Consider the following 19,051-nt stretch of genomic DNA (forward strand, 5'->3'; position numbering starts at 1 on the left):
TGATACGGGGTCAAGAGTATCTTTGACTTAAGACAAATCAATGAAAAATTATAATGTATTCTCATTTATACACACAGACGTGAAATTAATAACTTAAAATGAACAAATATATATATGATTATTATTATTATTATATATATATTAAATAATAATAATATAAATATATTTATAAATAAAAATTTTAAGGGTAATGCAAGGTCAACGGCTCAGATTTATTAATGTACGATCGTGAGATGACGTTTGATACTAAGCAATCAATGATTACAATCTCAAATCCCGAGATTCGAAAAAAAAAAAAAACCATTTATAATCCTCGTTTTATAGTTCTTATAATTATTATTGTATTACAAATGCACTTACCAGGCTTATCTTTTCAGGATAAGTTGAGGAAAAAAAAGCGGTTATGACCGCCTTTTTTGTTATTTAATTTTTATTTTATCACACCAGTGATGGTCACCTTTACAAGGGACAAAATAATTCGGACGACGCCTGTGAGACCGCCATCGCTAACTGCAGTGGTGTAGAGAGCTTGTCTTTCTCCCTCTTTCTTCAGTATCCCTCCTTCCCTAGTTAATAGTATCTCTAACGTTTCTTTTGAGCGCCATCTGGTAGTGGGTGCGCGAAAGAAAAACAGAGAAAGTCCGGAAATATTGATTATTGTCTTTTTTTTTACCTGGTTAAAAATGTTTTGTGAAAGTCGATCTATGTTTTTTTAAGTGATAATAGAGACCATTATAGTTGTTGCTGATATTCATTATGTCGTTTTTAAGAACGGGGCAATAAATTTTTGGTATAATTGCAGATGGCTTCACTGCAAGCATACAATTACTGCAAAGTAAACAACTTTCCGAAATCCTTCCTGAGGAAAAGTTGAACATCCTTTCTCCATCATAAATCAATATCGTTAGGTAGTTTTAACAGGTCAGTCAATGCCGGGGTCCCTTGAGTGTCGGGGGTTCCTAAGTGAGCTAGCTAATTAGATGTAGAAATGTTTACGTCCGGGGGAGGAGGTCCCGGCACCCTACGTTACATACTATCATTATTATTTATTATTATTACATACTATCATTATTATTACCTCTAAAAGAGATTTTATCTCTATAATAATTATAGAAAATAATATTTATATATTATTTCCTATAATTATTTAGAATTCTTTATAGTAAAATTTTAAAAATTTGGACAAATTTTTAGAATTTTTTCAATTTTAAACCCAGAAATTTTGTATATCGACAAGGGCTAATTAGACCGGGATTTGCAGTTCACGGCTGACTTCTAATGATTTTTCTCACATTGCCTGTTGAAGAGGGATTGGTGAGTGAACTACGAGTTGGGAACCACTCACGACAGCTACGTGGCAATCTTGGTGCCATCTCTCTCTTCTGTTAAAGCCCAGCGACCTTGTTATACTGCTAAAAAAACCTGACTGATATATATCCAATTCTGTCTCCTGGATTCAGCCTTCGTCATTTTCTTCCATAATCGCTGCGGACTTTCTGAAATACGTAAAGCATTACTTTAAAAACCGTATCAAACCCTGGTCTTAACATGGTGTAAAATTCACCGCTAAGAAAATTCACCGACAACAGTTCGACACGAGTCAGTGAGCCAATAAGTCCGCGGGGATTGAACGAGTGAATGAGTCAGTAAATGAAGTATTTAGTGAGTGAGTGACAGCGATTTTTAATGCTGTTTTGAGTGAGCGAATGACTCGGTGCGTGACGTAGATTGCCACTTAATGGGCGAGTTCGCATCACTATTGAGAGATCGTCATGGTGAGTGTGTGGCCTGAAGATTGAATGTATGACAGAGTGAGCGACCTCTCAGGGAGCAATAAAGTGAGCGGCCTGGTTATTGATAGAGTGTATAACAGTGTGAGCAACCTAGTAAGTTGTTTTTGATAGAATGAGTGGCCTAGTGAGTGAGCGGCAGAATGAGCTACCTACTGATTGACCGAATGAGAGCGAGCGAGTTAGCTCTAGTGACAAGCTAGTTTCGCTCATTCATTCACTCATGTCGAACTGATGTCAGTGAATTTTCTTAGTGGTGAATTGTTGTCGGTGAATTTTTCGGACACGATTCTATCGCCACAGAAGCAGTATATTATGTATACGAATATATATAAGCTGGATCTGATCTTCAAATGAAGCGTTCGACTTTAGCTTTCCCTCATAATTCGAAGCTTCAAAATTCAAAATACGCTGACCAATTGATCATCTTCGAGCTTTGACCTAAAGAACCTTTTAATTCTTGTTTTCAAAGGACCTTCTTAAGTCCAGCTCTACGTATAAAGATGATAATGAAAACTTTTATATAATTAATCCCTGATATTTTTCTCATTTAAATAATTCTACGAAAAAACTGCAATGAAGAGATGATGACGATTTTACAATTAAAACTTTTCAGATTCTTTCATATCTTCGGAAAGAAAAACAATTATTTTTGAAACTATTGAAATGATATCTCAGACCTGTTTGACGAAACATCAGCCTGAGCTCCCACGACTCGCAACTTGTGAGCAAGCTCATGGCTTGAAAAACGAGCTTAACTATTCACACGGCGAGAAAGTTTTTTCTTGAACGGTGCTTATTACCGATCTGTCATCCGACCGGTGTGATTGGAAAAATCGACGTTTTTTCTACAAAAACGGGACGAATGACCCTCTTCAAGATTTCATTATTGATGAATGAAGTTTTCACATGCGGATTTTATAAAGGAAAATAAGCTACTTTAAAACCTAACCCGACTTGATGCACATGTAAAAGAAAATTTCAGGATTTCATAGGTCCGGCAACCACCTCGTCTTCGTCATAATACAGAGATCTCGATTGGCCTCCTAGACCGACTGCTTTTGAAAACAATCGAGTACTTTTGAAATCAACTGCAAGACTCCCTCCGAGCTCAAAACGAAACACAATGCTCTCACCAGATGTGTTGTAACACAGCTACTACAACTTAACCACACATGCGATTCCCAAATATTTCTCTCGGAAATTTATAACGAATTGGTAGGCCTACATGCCGAAACGTGTTTTGAGCATATGCATGGCCCTCACATGTTGTCAGAGTTGTGCATGCTTCGTTTTCCACTGGTGACGCCACCTGTCTGCCATATTAGAATTGAAATCAGCAGATATCTTAATTTTTTATGTAAGTATCTTGTTGAAAGACTGCTTGCTCTCTTTGGAGAGAATTTTTTCAACATGTCAGGTTAGATTTTTGCATGTATGTACAGCATGTAAGGAACCTGCCCAGTCCTTCATGTGTAAGGGAAGGGTTAAATCTAAAAACTTCTTTTATCACTGATCAACGAAAAATCTAATATAATTGTAATGCTTCTCTAACGCCTGCTTTGCCCAGTGTCCTTACACGTCAAAGTCGGGGGGCGGCTAAATTCAACTTAAATTACGATAAATTTATCAGACACACACAATTCAAAATTCAGAGAAAAACTAATTGAGACACAGAGAGTAATGATAAAATACACAAGGAGAGACAATTAAAAATATATTTGTAGAATTAACAATGAGGAAACACATACAGAGAAAATTTTTAAATCGAATCGGAGAAGGGACACATAAAAAAAAAATAAAATGATTATCAGCAAATAACAATTAAAAAATTAACATTCCAAAAGAAGAAAAACACTCGCATGCCAATCATTATTAATCAGTGTCATCGAAGTAAACTTAAATGAAAGCATTCACACAAAGATTCAAATCCGTAAAAAAGATTAATCATCAAACAAATGAATGCGCCAGACATTTCATTTTTCTATCAAACTTAAAACCTTTTAATATAATCGTATAATATCAAATGTGAGCGTATTATTAAAATACATAACAATCACCAAAAGTATTATGTTAATATATATCTATATGTAAATATATGTACAAAACAATAATTATTCTACATTTCATAAGTATTTCTTTGTTTGTATATATATAAGGATATTTTGAGCATACTCTACGTAATTGCATAGTTGCATCATTTTTTTTTTGTTCTTGATCACTTATTTGTTATAGGTACAAGTACTGAGGTCACAGGCTTCATCACTTTGCATGATAAGGGAAAATGGCGAAGAATAAAAGTAGTCTATAACATACGAGAATGAAAAATACGAGCGTGAAGTGCTTTTAAGATAAATAAAATTGGATTTCGATTTCATATACAAGATCATACTCTGTGCTGAATATTGCGTTCTTCAAATGCTGTTTTTATTTTTAAAAGACATTAAAGACTAAAGTAAGAATTAATTTCACGAAGGATTTAACAACTGGCTGATGTGAAGATGAATTCAGGAAAGAAAATCCATCCCTCTGTTCTCTTGCATGCTAGGCGAGTGTACTAGACCACTGTGCCATAGAAGCAACAAACTTCTTTCCTTAGAGCTTGTACAATTTTCCATAGAGGTAGTTGAATGCTCTTTCCTGACTTCATCTTCATATTGTTGATTCATATTGTTCATTCCTGTTGTTGAAGCCTAAGTATGAATAGCAAAGAGTGACATCGTCTTCAGAAGAATTGTTTCGATACAGTAAAACAAGAATACTTTGGTCCACTTTTGGGACATCAGCACACAAGTCAATATAAAAATTTCTACCTTCAAACAGTGAAACATGCATGAAACGGATCATTAAAAGACCAAAATAATTTACAGTTTTAGACAGGTTTCTGTACTACAGAGCTGCACATCAAAGCACAAATCATCGATGGGATTATCTTTTAATTACGTACAAGACAAGCTCCCATATCAGAAAGATTTCAAGGTATTTATGGAAAGCAGTTTTTTTGTTTTTTTTTTGATATGGCATTAACCAAAACATATTAAGTACCAGACTTCAGCTTAATAAACTTCTGGTGTTAATCTTTCTTGAAAAATTGGGCAAATTAGCCTCATAGGATGGGCTACTTGCATGTGTGTGAGTGTCTACAAATTGAACATGTCGACATTTATCAATGTTAACACTAGAAGGACCAATATCGATCAAAATGACTGAAGATTGTGATTTTCACTATAAAATCTCAATTTTCATAACTTTTTTTATAGTTAAATGTAGATGTGAGTGTAAAATAAGCAATATAATATTAAAAACTCAGAATTTTTCAAATAAATTTTATAATTAAATTTCATTTTTAACCTTTTTGCTCCAGAGGTACACGTATGTGTACCTATTTTTTAACAGTTTTTAGTGGTTTATTTTTCCCAATTAAGACTTGGGGTATGTATAAAGGGTACCTAAACTAACTAATTAAATAATTAAGTTAATTAAACAATTACTTTTTCCAATTTTTTTTCTTCTTAAAGGTTGTTTTGACAAACAATACTTATATTCTAAATGTTATAACAGCAATTGTATTCACACATCACACTTTTTAAACCTTTCACTACCTTTGTTACATTAGCACATATTTTACACATACAGATTTCTTACGCATTGAAAATTTATTTAATTTAATATTATCATTATTAATATTTATTATAATAAAAGTTATTGCAGGACCTGACATCACTGTCTCTTTACTAGTATAGTAGCGCTTGCTGTTTTTGTTGTTAGCAAAATTCTGATTCCTGAACAAATAAGGGTAATGACTTTTAGCTAATTTCAACACGAAGGAAATTAACTTTCCCGGTTTTATTTATTTATTTTTCTACAAATCGACCAAGCATTTTTTGGGGCCATGTCGAATGTTGTGGAAAACACATGCTATCAAATGAATGCACACGGAATACGCCTTTAAGTTGATCTACACTATACTTTGTTTCATTGTAAAACTCTCAGAAATTTTTTCCCACTTTGTGAGAATATATACGTGTATATTTCAATGCATTGAACAGAATAGATGAAGATTTTCCTTTTTCTTCACCCAGAAAACATAAAAGATAATGTCTTCATGTAAAAACGCATCAAAAGCATTTCATATAGATGAGTCCCTGATGAATTTCACGTGCAATTTTTTTTCTTCTAAATTTATGATCGGTGGACAGTGTAATATTTGAGCATTTTTAGGAAAAGTCATGAAATTTCAACATTCTAAATGATCTGGTTCATTATGAAAATCAAGCGAGGTGGTCAAAATGAACAGTGTGGTCCTTCCAGTGTTAGATATAATCATGTAGAATTGATTGTGTTCAATAGTGCATACATTACAAAAGTTTAGATTGATAATTCTTTTCCATTAGAAATTTCAAACAACTCGATGCCAAAATATTACTTTTCTCTCGCACATATACATTGAAATATCACAAGTTTGTCACCACCTCAAAATATAAATCCAACCTCCCTCCTTATTTGCCTCGAATTTTTTTGAAATGCTATTTAATTATTACTGTACATGTCGCTCAACGCGGATGTTAAACTATACAGCTATTTCTCACTGCATGGCAATCTTTTTTTTCCCGCTTATTATATACAATCGATTTACATGTAACGCATCCACATATAATTTACATATCAACAATATGCATAGATTTTTGCTTTTATCACACGTGCTACACTGCGATCAAAACCAGCAGCGAAGATTCAAGACTTAGACAAATATTTTGACTGTTTTTTTTCCTTTTTCTTTACATGAAACTATTATTCACAGCATAATTTATCCCAATTTCTTTTATGCAACTTGTAAAAATTGTAACCCAAAGTTTTTTTTTTTGCACTCTTTGACCCTTTTTCTTCTATCATTATAAAGGAAATGCAATATGGCAAATCCCTAAAAACTAAACATTGCATGGACACATTTCATGGTTAAAATCAATAATTGCTGACATGATTTCATTGGCATTAAAAAAAAAAAAATCATTCCGAAAAGATTAATAATTGTCCACAGCAGGAGAGTCTAGCCCAAAGCCCACACGTCAAAATTCTCAGTTTCATTCAGCCTTAAATGCTACAAGAATGCTTTAAAGGATGCCGAAAGAGAGTTAAGACATCAAACATTTGAAGAGCAGTTACTACAGCAATTTTTGAGAACCACTCTACCAATGAAAAGAAAAAACCGTCAGATGGCATGTGACATAAAATATACAGGTCTATCATGGTTCTCTGAGGACTAGTAACTGTCTTGTTTACATTTTCATTAAAACCACATTTTGAGATTCTGGTCGTTCCGAAATTCCAGAAATTACAGCACTCAGGCTACATACCAAGTTCATCTTCCTTACACATACAGAGTGATTCAAGAAAGATGAGCCATCTGTATGAGGTGGTCATATACACACCAAACGAAACATTTCTTGTATTAGTTTACCAGGTCCAAAGGGAAACGTAAAGGCACTACAGGTGCCAAAACAGGTTCCCAATTTAATCTGTTGAGAGAAATGGCAACCAAGCCAACTTAAAAGTGTCATTCCGGTTATGATTTTATCGTTGAAGAAGACAGCTATGTATACCTGGACCACTTTCCTTCAATCTGAAGAGGAACTTGCCACCATAATTTCTGCCACTGCTGGAGAAGTACGCGACATGCCCGATTGGTTCGAGAAAGTTCGCTGATGACTCCATTACCACTGTGAGACTTGCGTTCAGGTTGGTGGTTGCTCTTCTGAGCCATTTTTGTAATTATTGTTTATTAAATGTCATTTGGTAACTTCTATAAGTTGTTTTTGTGTTTTCCCCTGATTTCATCACTAAGCGTCTTATAGCGCCTTTATGTTTCATTTCTGACCTGGTACACATGATAAATGCTTTTGGTTTGATGTGTACTACCAACTCCTAAAGTTTGGCCCATCGATTCTGAATCAACCTGAATATATATATTGATTTACATATAATTCTTGTTCAATAAGCTGACTCACTAATGAAGAAAAGAGAAAAATTCATCATGTGATCCAAATTTAGTAGACACAGAAACTTGCATAATATTTTGCCCCGTATCTCCCCCCTCCACATATAATTTAAAGCAAAGATATAGCACCAAGTGTTCTTATTACAAACTACATTCCAGAAACTTTTTTTTTACATTAAATTTACAATATCACATTCAAAATACCCATTATCATTTCCGCAAAGTTCTATAAAAAATCATTTTCACTTATTGCATATTATTCACATTTAAAAATTTCAGAGAGGTATGTTGCAATATGAGAAAAGCCAGAACTCTGCTCACTATATCAAGTAATAAGATAGATTACATATAGAGAGATCATCTCCTCTTCGTCTGCTTGCATAATATAATTATCATTTTCACATTGATACAAATAGCACTTCATACATTGTTTAGACCAGGGCCGCAAATGGGAGGGGGGATATGGAGAACAATTGTCCCAAGCGGCAGAATTTAGGGGGGGCAGCAGATTTTAACAAAGACAACTATTATAAAAGTATTGAATTTTAAATTGATGAGTGCGTAAAACAACACAAAAATCCTAGTTACGGCCCTGGCTTAGACCATGAGAGGCAAAATCATTACAGATATATGAAAACCAAGGATTATGAATTCAAGCAATTTATGGAAGGAAACGCTGCTGCATTTATGTTTTTTAAATGATATATTTCGAAAACATGCAAGTATTTGCCTGTCAAGGCCAATTCTCATGATTTGTGATTTACAATATTAATACACTGAAACTCAATATTGAGATTCAAATACCAAAGCTGTCAACCTTGGACAATAAAAATTAGGGAAATTTTCACAAGGATACATTGTAGAGTGCGGGTTTCAAACAAAAAAAAATAAGTATTGATTCTACTGAACCAGTGAAAACTGGCTGAATGCCACACCCCCCATTTATACGGCCGGGCAAGCATACATATGTTTAGCTCTGAATATATTAGTGTCTAAAAAATATTAAAAAAGAATTTTTTAGAAAAATGTAAATTTTAGAAAAATGGAATAAAAATACTTTTATTTAGTTACATTTTGACTTCTTAATAAAGCAATACCTTAAAATTCTTTCCAAGACACAGAACTCACAGGACAAGAGATTTGACAACCCCCACCCCAAGCCAAAAGTGGAAATGGGTTTTTTGCCCTGGGTACTGGAACAGAAAGAGTGTTAAATTATTTATTTAATATTTAGACACAAATATTTTGAACTAAACAGGGGGATGCATGCTTGTCCTGGACGAAACAGTATTTTGTTGCAGCTCTGGGTAGTGATCATCTTGTCCTGACAGACGTTCCAAAATATATATGTAGTGCTCTGCATATAGATATTGTAGACATGCCCCTCCCCTGTAATCTGTGCTCTTTGGCACGGGCCCCCAGAGGATACATTTTTCACAAGGCCCCCCTCTATAGTGAATTTATAGAGTGAAGAAACAAAAATATCAAGAGTTGTTGCGGCTAGAACTCTCTCAGCCCCATTTTTGCAGGGGCTGTGATTGTAGAGCAGTGATATTAAACCTTTAAGTGTCCAGAGCCACGCTTACAATTTTTTTTGCTGAAGAAAAAGGGGGGGGGGTACTATTCCCAGATTTATTGACAAATGGCATTATTACCATGGTATAGTGGTACATAGTTTGATAGTCATTTTCGGGTGCTAATGTAAATCTGGCAGGCTCTGGGCTGCCCAAGGAAAGAAAACTGAAGGATAAGGGGGAAAAAATAATTTTAAGGGGCTGCAAAGCTTTTTTTTTTTTTTTTTTTTTTGCACTGGCCGCAAAATACTTAAGCCCATCATTGGCAAGATGGTATAACCATATTTTAAAAAGTTTTAGATTTTTGAAGGAGAGACTTTAAAATATCATGCCACGACAAACTCAAAAAGAAAGGTCTACTGGGAATCCCTGGTCCTCTTACAATCTGGGCAAACACGCTATTTGTATCCAGGGCTCAATTCCCAGCAGAGACCAGTAGACTTCATCTCGGCATGATACTTAGAAAAAGTCTCTTTCCTTCATGTATTGGGCTGAAGAAAAACTCTCTCTCTCTCTCTTGCTCAATTCAGATATCAATTAGACACTTTTTTTCCATGAGTTCAATGTTTATAGTGACGCAGCATTCCTTCCACAAATTACAAAGGATGAAAAAAATCAAAATATTCAATGTATGTAAGGTAAGGATAAAATAAACTATAGACAGCTGAGGTTAAATTGTATATTAACTTTCATCTTGTACACAAAGTGATCACGCACAACTCTCTGCATCTGATGTAATGCAGTTCTGAATATTCAAATAAGTATTTAAGAAACTTCTTGATTCAGATTTCAAAATCATGAAAATGAAGAAATTCGTTGGAAATTTTACAGTAAGAAAGTTATACAACTTATTATGGGTGAATATGTCACGGCCAGTGTCTTAAGTTTAATCGATTCTTGAATTTGCTAGTCATAACCTGAAGTTGTCAACTTTCCTCAGGTTCTTGTTATACTTTGGGCTTCAGCTTAGCGAACATGTCAAATGTGTCTACATATTTGACATGTTCGAAACTGCAGATCTACCATTTCTAGAACTGCTCAGACTTTGAACACTGGCCATGACACAAGTGTATATAACATGTTTTATGTACAAGAAACGTCCGAGAAAAATCAAAGCTCTTGCACGGCTATGACTGAAATATATGCATGTGTAGGCTATGAGAAACCATTACTCATAATAAAATTACTACTTCTCCCCCTCCCTAATGAACACTCAATATGAATACTATATGCATATATATTTGAAAATAGATTAATTTGGAAAACGATACATCAACAATAAATAAATCGTAATGGCACAAATAGTGATGATAATAATAATCAACAGCAAAAAATACAGGGATAGCCAGAATGATCTGTCTGAAAATCACTGCAGTTATTTTTTTTCTACACTCTTTAGTTTCCGCCAGAAAGAAAAAAAACATGATAGATATACATTTCATTGTTTTTTTTGCAGACAATGAAGCAGTGATGTCTCGAGCTGCATATCATTACTTTTAGCACAGTGTGGGAAAACTTTGTCCAAGGTGTCATGCATATCCACCGTGCTAATAATATTGATGAACACTAACATAATAATTAATAGAAGTCAAAATAACTGTTATCACCCTGAAAAAGTTGTTGTATATAGTTGTTATGACCAAGGGAGATAAGAGCGAATGATCGCTAAAACAAGGTCAAAAGACAAATACTCTCTGAAAGAGTTACAGATAAAGCAAGAGGGCTGCAGATAAATGCTCGCTAGGACCAACCAGGGCCATCTTAGCATATGGGCCTATTCAGCCATGACACCTCAAGTGCATAGTGTGTGACACCTCATAGTGCCTTGTGATACTATCGAATGTGGTATTTGGTACTGCATTTTTGAAAGTAAATATGGAAATTCTACCAAGTAAGGGCTGCATAGCATTAATTTGCCCTGGGACTCGTGGTACTGTTAAAATGACTCTGGGAGCAACTAGTAAATGGCCTGACTGCTAGGGCAAGAGAGACAGATAAATGACTTGAACACTAGGACTTGGGAAGGGCAGACCGATAAATGAACTGACACAACATCTTGGGGGAGGGGGGGAAGGCAGATTAATTTCAACTAGAGCAAGGGTTCTGCAGATAAATGACTGCTAGGACAAGAGACACATGGTTAAATAATCACTAAGGCAGCAGCTCTCAAAGTGTGCATGGCAGCACCGCTGCCACCAATTGTAAGGTGAGCTGTCCTTATTAATGTGCGCCCATTCAATACCATGGAGAGGTTCTTTTTGAGACTATTCTGGGGGAGCCGCGGATGCATGTCCACTAGAGCAAGGGAGCATGAATATTCAAAACACACTGCAGAATGTTTATACTTGAAAACTACTACTGATTCAAGGCCAGATCATTCTAAATACCCCTCCTATATATAATATAGGTAAAATACATGCAAATCATTCTGGTAAATGCTAAAGTAGTGTCTTATCTGAGATGACTTCTAAATCATCCCTGCATCTTGGGACATATAGCGTGCAGCATGCATGTTCCCAAATATCCTGCGGGTAATGGTCTCCAACGCTCCACGCACCAGTTTCCATGTTATAGCATTCAACTACGCCACTGGCACGATCAAACATCGTGGCGCTGTGGAAGCCTCCTATAATGTATAGCCACTTATCGATTACCACAATTCCAGCATGGTACCTGGGTGTGGGTATATGAGTCACAACTGTCCATGAATTCCTCGTTATGCTGTAACAATCTATGGTGTCTGCCAAAACTCTCGTACCAGTGACCTCGTCTTCATACCAGCCACCACAGACATAAAGTTTGTCCCTGTAGCATACCATTGAGTGATCGGCTCTTGGCGTGATCATGGGGGCATACATCTCCCACCTCTCTGTATCCGTGTCGAGTCTCCAAAGAGAATTGAGCACAAGATCTTGGTCCAAGCCCCCAGATATGTACAAGTAATTTTTCCACGTCACTCCGGCGTGTTGAGCTCTCGAACATGGCAGTGCAGGCAAGGGCATCCATGTGTCTGCAACCGGGTCATACTTTTCGCATGGTGCAATATCATCTATGGCATCTAAGTCACCGGATTCCCCAGCACCGCCTACTGCATATAAGTAGTTGCCAACAACTCCCAATGAAAATCGACAACGCTCTTTCTGCATTGGTGCCATTGTGGACCATGAATTGGTAAGTGGATTGTACCGAAACCCAAAAGGGTGAACGTTCTCCTGCAAACTCTGATTGAAACAGCCGCCAACTATATACAGCTCGTTGTTCAAGACAGCAGTTCCAAAGTTGCATTGTTCGACGTGCGGTATCGAAGTTAAGTACCTCCATTTGCCTATGCTTGACAAATAATATGCTATATCATTTGTTACTCCCCCAATACCAAAGCCTCCGACTTTCAATATAGCAAGTTCCATGCCTCGAGAATTCACCAGTGAAGTTCCTCTGTCATCTCTCAGCAGTGAATGGGAGGAAACTCGGAACAGACAATTCCAAACAGCTCCACCTATACACAGGCACTTTAGGATGGTTGAATCTGCAAACACACCAATATCAGCTGCCGAAATTTCAGAGAAATGGATATGTCTTAGCAGTTGATGAGCATACTTGAGTCTGTCGTGAGGCTGATGCTCAATCCATTTCACCACGATTGCCAAGACTTCTCGCTCAGAACAATCTACGGGAAAATCTGACTTCAGGATATATTCCAACTGCAGCGGCGACAGCCTCTGGAATTCAGTCTTTTGTGAGAACCTGTGCAGGTTGCCACACATGAACAAATAAACTTCTTTCAGTAACTGCTGCAAAGAATACATTTCAGCAATCGTGGCTATATCCACGCAGTTATCCAAATCAAGCTGCTCCTTCAGGTACGAAGAGCAAGCTTCCACAACCGCCATCAGCTGCACATGATTTGCAGCTGACAGAACATCTTGTATGTTGGCGAGACTGAGTGCCAGCTTCGAGGTGTAGGCGTAGTCCAACAGGTACCTCATCCCTTCTGCAGTGACTCCATTCAAGCAAATCTCGCTCTGTTGGCTTTCTTTCATGGCATCCGTAAACATGGCACGAAAATAATCACTGCATGATGCAAGGACACATCTATGAGCTCGAAACGCTTGTCCCCCAGCGATAAGGGTGATATCAAGAAGCAACCCTTTGCTTCTCAGTGTGTTCAATCCGCTCAGCAGAGTGCCCATGTGTGAAGGCGACTCGAATTGCACCGTTCTTGAGCCTGGGTGACATGCCACTGATGCACATCGAACTTCCCTCATAGTTGTCGCTATAGAGTCATCAGCCAAATTAAACCTGAATAATAACAACATAATGAAAGTTTTAGGAAGAAATTCTGGACAGATAACAGCACAACACATTATTTTTACAAGAAAATAAACGCATGTACTAATCGAAGAAAGATATGAAATCAGAGAGTCAATTATTTTATGGATTCACAAAATACAATAAAAATGAACACAAAATTTATTCATACACAGTGGCGCATTTATGGGGGCTTAGTGGGCTATCACTAGCCCAGTGCGGCAAATTTTAAGAATGAATGGCTGAGAAAATTAGTAGAATGATAGAAGGGTGGCAAAATTTGTATGACCCCAAATAAATAAGGGTCTGCTGAGCAGTGCCGTCTTAATACATGGGGTTACCCAGGCATGGTCCAGGGACCCTCAAGAGCAAGCAGGGGGGCCTCATAAAAATGAGATCCGGTTAAAATTTTTGAGAGTAAGCGAGAGTGCAATTGGTTACAGACAAGCATTTCTAGCCAGGTAGGGCCTCAAGAATATCACTTTACCGAGGCCCTTGATGCTCTTAAGCCCTGCTGCAGAGACAGTAAGGAGTTGGACACACATTGAGTGTCCAAAAGAGTGACCTAAAGAAATTGCAAGCATGTGAGTGGGCAAAAGAGTGATTTGGAACATGAGCAAGCATGTGAGTGAACACAAAAAAAAAGACCTACAGAGCAAGGAACCAGGTAAGTGAGTGATTTGGAGCATGTAAATGACCAAAAAGAATGACCTAGAGCATGTGTAAACATGTAAATGATCAAAAGAGTGACTTACAGAACCAGATATCATGTCATTGGGTGACCAAAAAAGTGACCTACAGCTTGTGCAAGCATGTAAGTGACCAAAATATTGTACAAGCATGTAAATGACTAAAAAAATTAACCCAGAGAGTGTGAGAAAATGGGAGTGACCAAAAGAGTGACTTAGAGACACAGGTGTATTTGCAGGAGTGGGAAGAGGCCAAGCGGGTTATAGCACAGGGTGGGCGAAAAGTAGAAAAGGGGGAATTTGAGGAAAGAGTAGTCAAGAAAATTGGACAAGAATGGGAGAAGAGTGGTAAAATTTGTGAAGCCCCCAACAGGTGGCGAAACCATAAATATGCCTCTGTTCATATTAATAGCAAAAGATATGACATCACTGCGTGTGGGCAGAATGACGACTGGCCAATTCCCCCCCCCCCCAGAAGCATGTGTTTTCATTCACAACCGAGAAGAAAAAAGCATATAAATTGTGAAACCTTGAGGAACATCTCTAGTATAATCCCTATTGGCAATTTTAAACAACTATTTCCTTTCTAGCCTGTTGCTGCTTTTTTTTCCTGGTAGGGGTGATTATCACCTATTTTCTTCCATTACCTTTTTTTGGCCAACTATAATTATCTCTGTTTTTGCTATTGGTTGTCATCTGAAGGTGACATCACCTCTGGAAGTTTACTTTACATATCATATGCAGCAGGCTGCAGCATTTGAGTTTAGTCTGTTAGTATATTCATGCACATTTTCTGAGTTTTTTTTTTTGTTTGTTATACATTGTGTTGTACATACCGTTTACGGGATTGCATATAGTTTCTCTCAAATTGCACACATTTTATATTTCTAATTAATTTTTCGCATACCAGGCATTTAAAACCCACAATCACGTTTTTATCGAACCCAGAGATTGTTTTTGACCAAACCCAGACGGCCTTTTTTGCTCTGACCGTTGAATTATTTAAAAGAGAGCCCGAATTTATGAGACTTAAATTCAATTATTATTTTAAAAATAGCATTTATATTCCAGAAAATATTTATAACGTTTGCCTAAAGTGATCCTTCTACTTTTCCGGGGGCTTAGTTCATATTGGATTGGAGTGTGCCATCAGGACCATACTTACAGACGGACATTGACTTGGTCCAGGGAGTGTAAAGAAGAGCAACGCATGCTCTTGATGGCACACGGGGGCTTAAAATATGAAGAGAGACTTGATTTTTTGAAAATGTTTACATCGGAAGAGCTCAGATGTCGGGAAGATATGATTGAAATATTCAAAATTTTCAACAAAATAGATAAAATGGACCATGAAATATTAATACGGCATCAATCGTAAACTGCTTTGACAAGGGGACACTAGTATCAATTGGTAAGGGATGATTCTAGATTGTAGTGTGGCAGGGAGTTTTTCCCTAATAGGGTTGTTAATGAATGGAATAGCTCACCTCTGGGGGTAGTAAATTCTTCACAATTTGGTGTTTAACCTTCTGACTGCTCAATTTGTGGACCGAAATTGCTTCAAAAATTGCATAATTTTTTTCACTCAAAAAGTGAAGTTTGAGCAGTAATACCATGTGCCTTCAAATGCTGCAATTTCTTGGACAACTAACGACATCTGTTGGCCAAAACATAAATGAAACGTCTAATACTGTATATAATTTTTTTCAGTGGTTAAACGGGGGAAAAACGGGATGCGCTTCTCAATAAAGGAAGAAAAACACATGTCCGCGGAAATCGCGGGATGAGCAGATTTTGCTACATTTGAGTTGCCCGTGAAAATCGCGGGATGAGCAGCCAGAGGGTTAAGGAGAAATATGATAAACATATTGGGATATATTGAAAAGTTATCCATACTTAAGTAAGCTAAGGGGCCGTTCAAGTATTATGTAAGGAAATTATTAGCATTTTTGGAGTCTTTTTAACTGGGGACGAGACTTTTTAACTGGTCCCTCAAAATGACATAACAAAACTATCAAAAAAATTGATGTAAATCAATAAAATTCAAACAAGATGCTACACAATATAAAGTAATAAGCATATCATGTCATAAACAATATTTATGCGTTGACAAGTGATCATTACTATAAATGTTGAACTTACCCATGGTATCATCTAACCCATACAGTTATCCACACATATACGTCTCGGTTAACTTCAGCTAGACAAAATGCAAGATCTACAACAACATGACTTCCTAAGGATACAAATAAAAAAAACATGAAATGAAAAGCAAATACAAACACACATTTATAAAGTAAAACGTAAGACTAATTTTAAATACTTTTATATAGCAATTATCAATCATAATCCCCGATTATTATCATACTCGATCCCCTACTATGCATGTAGACAACTAAAGAAACAAGTTTATTGCAATCAAAATTGAGAAACATGAACATGATGACGCAATTTGGAAGATAAACAATCACCTGTCAAAGATGGGGGAAAATTTTAAATTTTACACGAAATTTGAATTGAATTTTGCGGGTGTGTGAAGAGACTCGCGTTATCTGTGCATTAATTGAGATTTCAAATAATTGTTTATGTTTGTTACGAGACTATTACTCAAACGTAAACAAACCAATCTTCGAAACGTGTCAGCCATTTAACAACAACACCTTTCCCTAAACAAAACGTAGCCATATTGGACGAATGCGCTTCACTTCTCTTCACGAGGGATACCTTGCTCCCTCGCGAATCGATCACCATGATCAAAATTGTCGAATCAAACTCCAGGTTTTAAGAGGTGTACCTTATATTTAAATAATAATCGTATTATGATTCGTCAATTTGAAACAATTCTCATCAACGTTTATGAGTATACAGATACCAGAAAAGAAATATTAATTAATAATTCTATAATTTTATGTATGAAAAAATTATTTTTTTGATAATTTGAGCAGAGTTTTCGATTATTGATCTTCATCATTTTCAACAGGTTCGGTTACTTCTGAGCATCCATATTATCACTTTCACTTTGGGAAAATGTTTAGGCTTTGAGTTTATTGGAGAAGAAAGCTAATTTCATACTCGATTATTATGAATTTTTTAATCATGATGGTCACATAACTTGAATGTTATATCGATGTCATTATTGCAGTACTGATGCTTCCATCTATCAAAAACTTTGATAGGTCAAAACTTTTAGAATAAATACCTGATATACGGTACTTATGCTGCCATCTAGTGATAGACAGAGCCCCCTTTTATCTGTCAATAGATGGAAACTTAAGTCCTGATTGGATTATTACACTTGAGGCTCCAATTTTAAACGTTATAATTTTGTTTCGACAACACGAAAGTAATAAAAACATAAATTTCTTGCATCTTATTTTTCGCCTAAACAATGAGAAAACACATTGACTTTCTGTTAATAATCTACCTGCGCATAGGCCGAGGATCATAATATATGTTGTAAAAACACAGTCTAATTTCTTATAATTCAGATATTATATACCGCTCATGGGCGCCGGAACCTGGAGACAGATTTATGGCCCCCATATCCTGGAGTAGGGCCCTAAGCTGATATCTGTTGCGGGTCGCCGGACCAGACTTTCACGGGCCCTCTTATGATGCATTTACCACGTGAAAAAACAAAAAATAATGAAAATCATCCCGGGTCCCAGGGCTGGAGCCTTGCCAGCCCACCCCTTGTGGGGGCCATGCTGAGATTATTTGAGCCCCCACCAATAATTGATGTATGGTTGCATCCTTCCTCCTCTTGCGTTCGCACTTGAGTCCCGTATAGACTTGCAACAGATGATTGTACAAGATTACAAGATGACTTGCAACTATCGTTCCCCCCCCCCCCCATCAGATTTACGGGGGCTTAGCGGGCTATATTCCTGGGCGGCAAGTTCGTAGAGGTGGTAAATTTGAAGAATGTAGTATGTATTTGGTCAAGAAAATTATTTCAATGCGGGAATGTTGTCAAAAATCTTATTGGTTATACAAGCGGTAAACATAAATCTGCCTCTACCTAGGAAGCAATGAATTACCAGATCATCAGTGAATGACCAAACGATATCTACAGGGTTTGCAAGCGTGTGAGTGAAAAAATGAGTGTGCAAGCACATGAGGGATCAAAAGAGTGACCAAGAGAGCAAAGAGCCAGTCAGTGAGTAATCAAAAGAGTGACCTAAGATAGAAAAAAGAGTGATCTAGAAAGCGTGGAGCCAGGTCAGTAAGCTATCGAGAGTGAATTATAGAAGGTCTTAGCGTGGGAGGTCAGTGAGCGACCAAAAGAGTGATTTAATGACTGAACGTAGTAGGAACCCAAGATCGAGAAACCAGGTCAGTGAGCGACCAAAACAGTGTGCAAGCATGAATATGACCAGAAGAGGGATATAGAGAGCGAGAGAGGCCAGGCCAGTGGGTGAGCAAAAGAGTGACTCGGTAAAGAGTGGTCAGAGCTTAACTCTATAATGCCCAGATCGCCCGAAGTCGGCCGAGTAGGTTAATGCCCAAAACCGCCTCAAGTCGGCCCAGCTAGGGGGTATGGGTATGTTTTGGTTGGCTTTTGTCACCAACGGGGAAGAAGATGAAAGCTCTTGTCAGAGGCGGGAACGGGAAAGACAACTGCAACGCCCTATCAATGGGATTTTAAAAGCTGATGTACTAGAATGTTCCTTGAGAATCAACTAAGGGTACTCA

At 37.0% G+C, this 19,051-nt stretch overlaps 2 protein-coding genes across 3 annotated transcripts in view; both read right to left on the minus strand.

Annotated features, from left to right (window-relative positions):
- The window catches only part of LOC149069099 (CKLF-like MARVEL transmembrane domain-containing protein 7), a 33,566-nt gene extending 33,024 nt beyond the window's left edge, over positions 1-542 (minus strand). The window contains exon 1 of the mRNA XM_089250696.1: positions 361-542. The gene's annotated coding sequence lies outside the window, so the exon portion shown is untranslated. The remainder of the gene's footprint in view (positions 1-360) is intronic.
- A 2,951-nt stretch (positions 543-3,493) lies between these two features.
- Positions 3,494-17,048, minus strand: LOC149069100 (kelch-like protein 26). 2 transcript variants are annotated; one of them, XM_089250404.1, is made up of 3 exons: positions 16,828-17,048; positions 16,499-16,592; positions 3,494-13,658 (listed from the first exon to the last, which is right to left on the minus strand). In XM_089250404.1, exon 3 carries the CDS (start codon positions 13,622-13,624, stop codon positions 11,798-11,800), a length of 1,827 nt encoding a protein of 608 aa, XP_089106530.1. In that variant the 5' UTR covers positions 13,625-13,658; positions 16,499-16,592; positions 16,828-17,048; the 3' UTR covers positions 3,494-11,797. The 2 variants fall into 2 exon arrangements, with proteins under 2 accessions (XP_089106530.1, XP_089106531.1); XM_089250405.1 differs by having other exon boundaries at positions 16,980-17,037.
- Positions 17,049-19,051: the final 2,003 nt, after the last annotated feature.

Source organism: Pholcus phalangioides, unplaced genomic scaffold, assembly GCF_987345545.1.
Source record: "Pholcus phalangioides strain wild (caught in Gottingen) unplaced genomic scaffold, Ppha-v1.0 ptg000024l_1, whole genome shotgun sequence".
Taxonomy (NCBI): domain Eukaryota; kingdom Metazoa; phylum Arthropoda; class Arachnida; order Araneae; family Pholcidae; genus Pholcus; species Pholcus phalangioides.

What these genes read in the sequence shown, in the direction of transcription:
- LOC149069100 (XM_089250404.1), bottom strand. Translation starts at nt 13,624, where the DNA reads ATGAGGGAAGTTCGATGTGCATCAGTGGCATGTCACCCAGGCTCAAGA.